Source organism: Pleurodeles waltl, chromosome 9 (assembly GCF_031143425.1).
Source record: "Pleurodeles waltl isolate 20211129_DDA chromosome 9, aPleWal1.hap1.20221129, whole genome shotgun sequence".
In the NCBI taxonomy this organism is placed as follows: Eukaryota; Metazoa; Chordata; class Amphibia; order Caudata; family Salamandridae; genus Pleurodeles; species Pleurodeles waltl.
Window position 1 is genome coordinate 373,572,244 of NC_090448.1, and position 12,393 is coordinate 373,584,636.

A 12,393-nucleotide genomic window follows, 5' to 3' on the forward strand; every position below is an offset into this window, starting at 1 on the left:
CATTACCTGAAACCTGAATGACTGCACCAGCCTGGTCATGGGGTTGATTTATAGATTAAACAGGGTGGGATTAAGGGTAGAACCCCGCTGAACCAAGGCACACACATCCATACACGTAGGCCCTCACTACAACTGACCTCTCAATTCTGACGCAGCTGAGAACAGAAGTTATTAGGCCCATGGGAATTATGAGCTCCTCACTGTTTCCACAGATATGTATGTTTTCACATGGAAATGTTGGCTGCTAAAAGCAGCCAAAATCTCTTTGTGAAAATTGGAATAAAATGAGGAATTACTGGGCGAATCGGATCCACTGGTTACTTGTGGGCAAGATGATTCTCTTTAAATTGCTCTGCATTGCTTACAAGGCTGCTGCACTTGAGGAATAAGCTCAGTAAATTATTGCACAGGATGCTGGCTGAGGTCTGCTGATGCCGCTCTCTTGGCTTAGGGGAAAATATAGAGTTTCTCGGGCTGAAGTTAGATCGTTTTCGGTACAGGCAGCTCACCTGTGGAGCAAATAACCAACCTCGCTGCCAAAGCTGCCAGTTCAGGAAATCCCTCAAAACCTGACTTTTTACTAGATAATGGTGAGTTAAAGTGTGACTGGCCGTATTAGGCTGTTTAGCGCCAGGGCACCTCTTTAGGCAATTGTGCGCTTTAGAAATATAAAATAATAATAATAATCTGCAATTCCTGATTTCCCCTGCTATTTCCTTATTTTTAAGGGGAGCCTGAGCATCCAAATTGTAATGCCCCCAGTATCGGTAGCTCCGGGGTGTGGAATATCCAGGCCATTGTGCAGCCTTTTCACAATGAGGGTCAAAATGCTTTATAAAGATCCGTCACTGAGTTGGACACATCATGTTTGTCTCACTATCCAATAAAAGCCATTACTTAAAAATACATTGAACAGACCATTCTTCACTACACACCGGCTTTAACCTCCATTTTGCCAAACAGTTTCCCTGTGTGTTCGTAGTTGGCTTTTTCTAAGGTAACACCCCAACTCACCTTGATTCTTGCCAGTGAATATGAAGAGACCAGTAAAGGGCTCCCAGGCGCTGATAGCGCTTCAGGTGCGTACAAATGGTGGAAATGCATTATAAAATTGATGTTAATAGAACATACAGCGCACAGGATCCTTAAATCCGATGCCAACAGATTCATATTTGTGAGCCCATAGTGTCTGACACTTGCTGTTTCATTAGTGTGTTTTGATTCCTTACAGAGATTCAGTTGACTTTCCGAAATTTGTTCGAACCCTTGCACATTTCCGTCCCATCGAAGAAGAAAATTCCAAGGAGCCCTGCAGCCCAGAACCCATCAACAGCAGGAACAACAAGCTGAAATGTGAGAATTGAATCTTGCCTTAGAGTGGTGGTATAAAATTGCTTCGGGCCCTAATAGAACACAGGAAAATGGACCATCCAGTCCCTGGGTGGGTAGGACAAGACCACCATAATTGTTGTTTAATGAACCACTGGTGCGCCATGGCGCACTTGCTATTGTACCTGCTGCACTAATAATATATACGCCCAACAAGAGAAACCTCTAATCTAAGGGAGGGTGCCCTGGTTGGCACAGGGTTAACTGGTGGTAAAGTTCAGATTATGATTCCCCCAGAGATTTGATAGACTGACGCCTATGTGAGTGGGTGAATGGAAGGTGAGGTAAGGGGGGGAGATGGCTATTGGTGGGGTGTGAGCATTTCATGCTTTTTTTTGTATAAGTTTTTCATTAGCATTTTTATCATAATCAACATTTCAATACTTTCATATTAAGAGAACACAGTGTGGTTCAACAATTAGTTTCAACTGTAACTCCTCCCACCCCCTCCAGGCTCTAAAATAATCACGGTTCTATAACAATACACAGTATAACGAAGTTGAGACTCTGTGAGGCATCAGATGAGCATAATCTAAACATATCTTTAATTTGTAATACACGCATGCATCCTGCCCTTGGTCTGTCTATGCAGTCTCACAGACCTTTGTCTGCATACGTATCTAAAGGGGTAGTGTGTCTGGGGGATCCAGCCTCTCAGTGAGCATTGCTGCCCAGGCCTGTAAGTCATCTACAATTTTATTGTCCCTGCGTGTTTTGCACTTATGACTCCCTTCAGCAATCGCCAGTTCGGCCTTTATCTCTCAGATAATCTGATTTCTTAGGTGCAATTTGGGGCATCCATTGAATGGCAATTCTATGCTTGGCTAGGGCGAGACCCAAAAGAAGGAACCTCCTACTCAGCCTCATCTTTTTCTTAACTGGGATCCGTCAAGCAGACATTATCCTACATCTTTAGGAACAGACCACCCAGTGGTTGCATTCAGGAATTTAGGACAGCCTCCCAATAGTTAGCTTTGGACATCCCCAAAACACGTGTCGGAAGTCCGCTCCCTGCCCTAAGCAGCGGGGGCATGAAGAGGGCTGCACTGGAGATATAGCATGTAGTGTACTTGGAGTAAGATAAACCTGATGCACCACATTATACTGGAGTAGTTTAAATCTTGCATTGGAGGAAGTGGTCTTCACCCCCTCATGGATTTCCTCCCAGCCTTTAGCTGAGAGTGGTGCTTGTAACACATCCTGCCAATTGGCCATGCACTTGTAGCTCTCCTAGAGGCATGTTCTCCCTCAGTGCCCTGTATATGTGTTAGATTAGTCTCCGGCCAGCGGCCATATTAAGCAGCATTCCCAAGGTCTAGGAAGCCTAGGGGACCTCTGAAAAGGATGCCCATATCTCATGAGCTGTTGCAGCATTTTTTGCAAATTGCTAAATGTTATGTGGCATCGGTCAAAGTGATGAATCTGTTGTGTGGTTATGGGTCCCGCAGGAGCTCACACCCGCTGGCATGCACCAGTCTTCAGACATACTCTGTGCAATAATTTAAAACGGGTGTAATGCCCTAATGGGCATGTCCAGTGCATAGGGGGCCTGACTCAGGACAAGCATGGCCACAGTCTCCAATACCCAGCACACCTGTCTGACCACATAAGACAATGTAGCCGGGGCCCTCGCCCCTATTTTTAAGAGCTCAAGCAAGGGAACCTCATAACAAGGACCCTTCAACAGTCTACTCTCCCAGTTCTCAAGATTGGCCATCCAGTGAACCGCGTGCCGCAGCTGTGCTGCCAGATACTAAATTTCCAAGCTAGGCAACGTGAGGCCTCCCTTCCACCAGGAGCGCTTGAGAGTGGCCAGGCTAACCCTCTTCCTCTCAGAGGCCCACAGAAGTTCAACTAGAAGTCTATCTAACTCCAGAAAAAATTTCCTGTGGATTTCAAACAGGGTCTCTTGGAACATATACAGGCAGCGGGGTAGTATTATCATTTTTACCAATGCCAGCTTCCCCGTCAAGGAGATGTGGAGGGTGTTCCAGAATTTCACTGTAGGTTTCAACCACACTATCACCCTGCCCATATTTACAGCCTCGAACTCTGCTGCTTCATGCGTAAGTCTTGTCCCAACATATCTGACCACCTTCGTCTCCCACTGGAGATCTCGTAGGAACTGCCCTGGCGTGACAACACATCTCTTTCTGTGTAAGGAAGACACTGTACTCTCTGAGCCAACAATGTTCGGGAACCTATCATATGTAGCCTTGATGCAAGCACATAATGAAGTATTGTGCAAAGACATGAATACCAAAGACCTGTAGAGAAGGACAATGGATAGGATTCAGAAAACATCACCACTAAAATGATGCCTCGCTAAAATAATAAAAGAAATAAAATGCCAAGTAACTTGTCGAAGGGTCACAGGTCTCAGACCTAGACTAAAATAAGCAAAACAGGTGTGAGTACGTGGCTACCAACTAACCTCATGACAGTGGTCTGCTATTGCCCCTGCACTGCGTTGGTAAAATTCAGCTGGCATGCCGTCTCTCCTGGGGGCTGTAGCGGTCTGCAGTGCCCTTATTGCTACCATTATTCCTTCACTAGTTATGGGGGCGTCCAAGCTGTCCCTTTCCTCCCTCGACAGGGAGGCCATCTGAAAACCAGCAAGGTAGGTTACACCGTCAGTGGTACACCGTCAGGCAGTGCTGTATGAACCGTCCGTAAGTGTGATGCAAATACCTTAGTAATGCCTTGTTGTGTATGTACCATCTGACCCCGTGCGCCCGAATCCCCACTATGGCCAGGTAATGAATTTCGCTTCAGAGGAGCGTGGCAAGCATTCTAATAGCCTTGTCTCCCTTCATATGGAGATGCTGTCTATAGTTGAGCGGACAAACTTATCAAGTCTGTCCCTCGACCCTACCAATTGTTGCTACACTCCTTCCATTCATGTAAACGCAGTGGTCGCTCAATCACATCTTTCTTCAGGATGCTAAGTTGTTTTCCTAGAACCTCCAAGGACCTAGATAGTTGCTGCGTCACATCATATGAAACTTTCAAGCACTCTCCACGCAGCATTGCTTTAATCGCATTCCATTCCCAGCTCTTGCCGTTGCACTATCCCAGTTCATTGCAAAGTAGTGATCAAGGATTTCAGCTACCACACCTGCAAACACTGGGTCTGGTAGTGCTTCTACATGCATCTTTCACAGAGGCACCTTAAGAGCCTCCCTACTCAGTTGAAAGGAGAACTGCAGGGTTGAATGATCTGAAAGGTATCGCACCAGATAGGAGTTATCTCCACAAACTGAATCAAGGCATCCGATAGTAAGCAAGTCTATGCAACTATGGACCCCTGTAGCATGTACACAGCAAGAATATACTCTAGTCAGCAGAAACAACACCCCCCATATATCCTGCAATCCCACCATAGTCTCCCTGAAAGTGCTCATCAGTGCAGGCTTGGGCCCATATTTATACTTTTTTAGCGCCGCATTTGCGCCATTTTTTTATGCAAAAGCGGCGCAAACATATAAAATATAATTGTATTTTGTAAGTTTGCACCGCTTTTGCGTAAAAAAAATGACACAAATGTGGCACTAAAAAAGTAAAAATATGGGTCTTGCTGTCTAATCTTGGAGGAAGCCATCCCAGACCTGCATGCAGCCCACAATTTAAGTCACAAGCCAGTATTACCTCAGGGCCCACAGGCTCCACTTCTGCGCTCATCACTGACCCAAAGAATTCAGGGTCATCTAGATTAGGGACATACACATTCACCAAGCATATTTCCCTAGCATCTAGCGTTCTGGAGACTATCACATAACAATCCTCAGGGTCAAGTTTCACTCCCTTAACCACAAAGGGAACTCCAGGTGCAACCCAGATCAAAGTCCCCAGGCATATCTGGAGTAGGAGGCTGCAAAGATTTTCTCCCTCCATCTGCATTGTAGTTGTTTAATGCATGCCCCATGTATGAGTCTCCTGTAAAAAAAAGCCACTGAGATCCTGACGCCAAAAGTTCCAGGTTACAAACTTCCAAGTAGTAGACATATCACCCTGAAACCCAGCACACCCTCATCCCACCGTGCTCCATACACACTACCCCCCTCAGATATACAGTGCATCACATTCCTAGATCTAGTCTCGTAGAGCCAGACTCCCCCATCTGCTCATGCATCCTCATGACACAAAAGCAACTTCGACCCCCCCCCCACCCACAGACAGTGAGTCCAGACAACAAAGGCCCAAACCGGCAAGGCCAACACAGAGTTTCCACCGCCCCATTCCACCCCTTCAGAGGCAATAGCCTCAGGGCCACTAAACGCATTGAGCTGAGGGCCTAGCATCCTTGCAGGAAGGCAAAGCCGGAGGCTCTCAATCCTCATAATAGGACCGCTGCCCACCAAAGCCTCCCACCAGAATTTGTTGTTGCCCACCTACATTATACAAAGGATACTGTAGTAAGGTCGAGAATAGCAATTGTTATCCTCTCATCATCACATCTCCACACAATGTTCGAACAGTCCTTGGCCCGATGTCTACCATCTTGGGTAACAAAGCTGCAAATCAAAGGCTGGAAGAAACAGGGGAAGGAATCATCATGGTACATGCATAAACCTTTTTGGGAAGCATCACGGTTCCATTCTGCACATGGAGTCACTCCAGCTCCTGATCCGTACCATTGCTGCAATAGTCTCTGGCTCCTCTGTGAGTCTGAAATGATTAGAGGGCCACCGTATTAATCTTCACAAGCATGGCCTCATGTCAGCTCTTAATTTCTGCCATGATATCAGCCATTGTAAGTCACCCCTGTTCCATCAGGGGAGGTCTGCTTCAATTCTTCTCCCGTGGATTTCCACATACACTGTCCCAGGTCTAGTCGTCTATTCCACTACAGGCCCACCTCAGACCCCCAAAGGCAGGAGCAGCCCCTCGTCTAGGCACCCAGTATGTAAACGTGGAGTGCCAGCTGACTGAGTGAGGGTCCAGATCCAGAAGTCCCATGAGGTGGACCTCTGTATTGTGTGTCTAGGGGAAGGCCCCGCATCTAGCAAGTGCCGCAGCCTAGCAACGCTGGCAGTGAAGGGGTGTGTGTACTACACACAACAACTTGGGGCCCTCAGTCGCTCACCCCCACGAGGTAAGTAGGGGTCAACATCATTCAGCCTTTTATCGTCTAGGACTTAGCGACCCCCCCCAATCATGTTGCACGGTTCTCGGGGTGAGGTGTCCTGCAGTAATCCCGATTGCCCTCTCCGGCATCGGGCCGAGCAGCCAAACCTGCCAATAGTCTTCACGGCCTCTACCCCTCCCTTAGGGTCAATGCTTAAGTCTCTGGGGCAGGATCCCCTGCCTGGGCCTCCTGGCCCTTTCTTCAGGCTTGTGCAGTTATGCCGCACAACTCCACAGGTGAGCAAGTTGTCGGCAGCGCACGACCAGGCTGTTCGGATCCACCGACCAGCCCCAGCAGAGTTCTAATGCAGGATCCCCCGGGGCCTACCAACCAGGGTAGCAACCAGGCACAGCACGGTGAGATTGGCAGCCACTGTCAGCCTACCTCAAACCTCCTCTGCATTCACAGTCACGGCCCAGTGCAGTGGAGTCTCCAGCCCAGAGGGCACTCAGGCCCCACTCCGAGGCTTAGGAGCCCCCGGGTCGGTTCAGGAGTCCTCTGATGAGGGGGGCGCCCCAGTGGCACCACACCAGGAAGCACCCCAAGCCTCCAGTGTCTCTCGCTCACGGGCCGCAAGGCATCAGGCCTTAAAGAGATGCAAACTATTTGAAACGCCTCTAAATTATGAACATTCTTGTGAATTTGTGAACATCTTTTCCACCCGATTTAAAATGGATTGGAATATGTAGGATATCTGGTTCCTGCTGTAGGCAAAAACAGTTTCCTCATACATCTATTAGGGATATTAACACAACCTGGTTAGAATTCTCGCCTCTTTAGTACCTGAATGCAGAGCTGAGGAATTGTAACATTGGATCTTTTTGAGCTAAAAACAAATTTTTGTTGAGTTCTGGAAATTATGCAGAAGATAATGGATTAGGTGTTATGCATGAAAATTCATAATTGCATGGAAAACCCAGCAGCCACAGAATCTCATAATTCCAATGACCCACCATATTCCCATATCAAATGGAATATCACCACCTTCTCTTGTATTCAATACACATTCTGGATATTCTCAGTGGTAAATGGAGTCTAGTTCCCATTTCTGAGGCTATGTCTCCAGAAGGATGAAAACCGTCAGAAGAGAGTTACATGGTGGGTTACCAAAATTGCATTGGTTTAAACTACAAGAACTTTGAGCAGAGGCGCACAAATTCAAACCACAGGCTGCTATCAGAAAACTCAATACAAGAACCTCTGGAGTAACATCAAAACATTACAGAAAGTATAATCAGTCAATTAAACAACCTATCAGCAAAGGAGATGCAGGTAACACTACAGGCAGAGAGCAACAGTATAATAACATTTAGGGAAAAGCTGGATCCTGTGTAGTGTCTGTGTGGGAGGAAAAGACAAAGGGGGTCATTCTGACCCTGGCGGTAGACTACCGCCAGGGCCAACGACCGTGGGAGCACCGCCAACAGGCTGGCGGTGCTCCCATGGGCATTCTGACCGCGGCGGTACAGCCGCGGTCAGAAACGGGAAACCGGCGGTGTCCCGCCAGTTTCCCGCTGCCCAGGGGAATCCTCCATGGCGGCGCTGCAAGCAGCGCTGCCATGGGGATTCCGACCCCCTTACCGCCAGCCTGGTTCTGGCGGTTTTGACCGCCAGAACCTGGCTGGCGGTAACGGGTGTCGTGGGGCCCCTGGGGGCCCCTGCAGTGCCCATGCCAATGGCATGGGCACTGCAGGGGCCCCCTAACAGGGCCCTACCAAGATTTTCAGTGTCTGCCAAGCAGACACTGAAAATCGCGACGGGTGCAACTGCACCCGTCGCACCCCTTCCACTCCGCCGGCTCCATTCGGAGCCGGCATCCTCATGGAAGGGGTTTTCCCGCTGGGCTGGCGGGCGGACTTCTGGCGGTCGCCCGCCAGCCCAGCGGGAAACTCAGAATTACCACGGCGGTCTTCTGACCGCGTAGCGGTATTCTGCCGGCGGAACTTTGGCGGGCGGCCTCCGCCGCCTGTCAAAGTCAGAATGACCCCCAAAATGTTTAATAACTGCTACACCGCCTTCAGGTCACAAATAAATCATATCATCTGTTTGTTAAATGAAGACAACACATCTCCAAGTCCTGACACACTTTGGCACCTTATAGCAAAATCTATCCTAGTGGGGCAGATGTCAAACTCTGTAAAGACTGTCCACCACCTTTTCACCTCAGGCTCAACAGAGTTGGGTGATAGAACCTAGGAATCTCCCTGGTGACTTCCTGCCTAGTCAAGATGGTGTTTGTGTTTACTTCTAAATTAAATGCTTCTCTCCCTGCTGAGCTACAGTGTCAACAGGTGAAAGGCTGTTTGGACAGGGGAGAGTTCACCTGTGACCCTCTGAATGACATTAACTTTGCCATTGAAGGTCCAGCAATTGGCTCTTGAGTCAGTGTTCTCTCTTTCTTGGTTAATGTGCATATGTTAATGATTTCCACCCAAAAGAAGTACCAGTATTTAGAGTGAAAAATGAGTTCTTAGCAATCTAGGGCCTAGTCCCAGGAGCACCCAGCATTTACTGACATTTGTTTTAAGCAAGAATGACCATAACACATTTCAAAACTGGCTGATGAAAAAAATACCATTTAATATACAATAACAAAACTCAACTTCAGAAAAGAATTTAAAATACCGCCAACCTTAATAATTAATTGCATGATCAATTTACATTATACTGATATTGGAACACAATGGGATTCAATGGGGTTTGTTTGCTGACACTAGTTAATATGTAAGTTTATATCGACATTCCACTTTTTTCACTGTGGCTGCTGCTTTGCATCGCAGCTTTGTTGCAGAACCAGATTCTAGGCAGTATACACGGATCAGGGTAAGTGTGCACATGAAGAAAGTAGCAGTTGCCTCCTGCGATATACTGCCCGAAAAAGTAGTTAATTTTCTTGGCTTTTTTTGTAATTTGACACTAACACCAATTGATGTATTAGGGTAGGAGTCTTACCTTGCCTTATGTAGAGGTCCTGAAGGACAAAGGGCACCAACTTCAAGCAAGGCAGACAGGAGCACAGCTGTGTAGCAGGTGGAAACTGGGAAAAAGCACACAATGTCAATAGTATGAGCTTTCAAAGGATACAGCTGAATACAATGGGCCATATGTACAAAGCCACTTTGTGTGGTGGCAAAGACAGCGATTTGCAAAATCACAGGTTTTATGATCACAGAATGGTGCTAGGCCTTGCCCATAAGCCCTTTTAAAAGTCACAAAAATATTTTTGGACCTGTAAAATGCTTTTGCCACCTTTATCGAATTCCACATTTGAGGGGCAGAAAGAGGGGTCTCCCTCCTGAGTGCAGTTCAAGAAGGAATGTAACAATGGTTTATGACCATTATTGCAGCCATAAAATCAGTTGTGGTGGTAATTGATATGCAGTAAAAGAGTTGCCTGCCCTACCTGATGTCTTCTCACACCAGAATTGTTTTTTTAATGCATCTCCTGTCCCATTAATTGGCACCAGCTGTTTAAAACAAAATATATATATATATATATATATATATATATATATATATATATATATATACATACACACACACACAAAAAAACAAAGGTTATAGGGACGTTATAGTTAGGGTCATGTTTTACCCGCACAAAACCATAGAAATGCAGCAGGTATAGCTATACTTTTGTTGAGAAACTATAACTTGTTGACAAAAGTTACTTAACAGCACGAGCTATAGTTTCTTCGGAAACAAAATGGCGGCCACAACTTTCCTTTCATGCTGCGGTGAGCCAATTGGCCTTGCTTTTCACCCGTATCCACGTATCCCCGTGAGTAGATCTGCGAAGGATCCACGTCCCTAGATATCTATATTTTTTTCCTTTAATAACTCCGAAACTACAGAACAGATCTACACCAGATTACAAAAAGGGGGAACAACCTGAACCATAACTCTGCAACAACGACTGTGTTGTTCACGAAAGCGGAACAACGCTTAAGTGAACAACGACTCTCTTTTTCTCTGCCTTCATCTATGGGAAAAGTTGGTCCTAACTATAACTACCTACTGCCTATCGGGATATATATATATATATATATATATATATATACATATATATATATATATATATATATATATATATATATATATATATAAAACCTACTGCCAGTCGCCAGTAAGTAGTTGTAGTTAGGACCTAGTTTTCATAGAAAAAGTGTTTTTTGACTTGGCTATATCTTTAGCGCCATTTGACTTTTCTTCATGACATTTTCCAAAAAAGTGTCAAGTTGGGTCTTGTTGTGCATGGAAAGTTTTGAGGTGATTCCTCAAGTGGGGGCTGAGAAAAAAAGAAGAGTCATAAAAAGTGTGTTTTCCATGTTATATCCCATAAAGTCTTTAGACACACCTGCAGCCCGGGCTGCTGGGCAGAATTACACCAAATTTGGCTGAAAGGTAGCTTTTGGTCCAGACATCACACTTTTTGTTATTTGGTGTAAATCCATTCAGTAGTTTTTGAGATATGAAAGGAAATCCAAATGTGTATATCTATAAGTGTGAATGCTGCTGATCTTGTGCAGAGAACTGATTGGCTACCAAAACTTCAACCAGGAAGTGTTGGCAGCCATTTGGGACTTTGGAAACAGAAAAAAGAAAAGTGGGGTAGGGTAGGAATACCCTAACCCTCTTGCCTTTGTCCTGGGGTCCCCCAGGACCCTGCCGGGACATAAGAGCTTTTTTTTAAATTCACAGCAAAATTAGCAAATATTCACAAATTTTGCCATGAATTAAAAATAAAAAAACAAGCGTGGTCACCTGCACTTGTTATTAATTTTACCCCAGGTGGCCAGGTCCCAGGGGCCTTGTATGTGTAATATATATGGAGGGGGCACAGGGCCCCCTTCTAGGGCTCTTAAAAGCCCTGGGGACCACCACCTCCCCAGGACTACACCAATAAGATGATGTGGGTGGCCGCATGGAACCCCTGGGCCCTGGGGACCATCTTCTCCCCAGAGCTATAATAAAAAAAATGGTGCGGGGGCATGCGGCCGCCCCCAGCCCCTGGGATTACCACCTCCACGGGGCCAATTAAGCAGTTATAGTTAGTGTTATTTCAAGTAACTATAACTCATGCCCTAAGGTAACTATAACTTGCACCCTCATTGTGCATTGCTAATTACCCCAGATATTAAAGCCCTCATTATATCTTTAAAAACATCATTGATTATATCACTGTAACATTTGCAGTACAGTAACATTATTGATGAGAAAACTGTGCTTGGCAGGGGTGCAAATTACCTTAGAGCACAAGTTATTACTACTTGAACGAACTCAAACTATAACGCTGAATTTCTCTGGTTGTGTGCGTTTAAAATGTGAGCCTAAATATAATGTCACTGTAACCTTTGTTTTTAAAGTGAAATATATATATATGTATATATATATATGTGTGTATGTTATTTAAAACAAAATGGCATCATACATTGAATTGTGTTTTTTGCGGCGTGGCCAGCATGAGCATGGCATAGGAGCCACCCACTGGAATCCCTTCCGGCGCCATCCACTGCACTGGAGCCGAATGGAAGCCTGTGAGGACCCAGCAATGACAGACCTCCCCTAGGAGGCACCTTCCAGCTGGAGCCTGATGCCGACTCCTGATGAATTGCAGCGCTTTCGCTGCTGTTGCCTGGGTTGGCCGGTGGTGCCATTTTGTACGCACTTCACTCATGCGGTGCCTCTGGAGGACAGGTGCCTACTTTCGGTGCTGGGGCAGTTCTGGAGATAAGTGCCCCCCCACGGGCACAGGATCACGGCCCTCTGTGACTGTGGGCTCTGGACAGTTGCTGTGCAGCCCTGAGCGTTTGGGGTGTTGGGGCAGCTTTGCTGGGAGTTGCTGCGGCCTGGAGGACATCCCTCACTTATCCCTGCGG

The 12,393-nt window shown here is 46.3% G+C and overlaps 1 protein-coding gene across 1 annotated transcript in view; it reads left to right on the forward strand.

The window, feature by feature from the left end:
- The window catches only part of CHP2 (calcineurin like EF-hand protein 2), a 95,970-nt gene that overhangs the window by 33,139 nt on the left and 50,438 nt on the right, over positions 1-12,393 (forward strand). Inside the window, exon 4 of the mRNA XM_069206957.1 lies at positions 1,232-1,353. Coding sequence (XP_069063058.1) covers positions 1,232-1,353 — 122 coding nt within the window. The remainder of the gene's footprint in view (positions 1-1,231; positions 1,354-12,393) is intronic.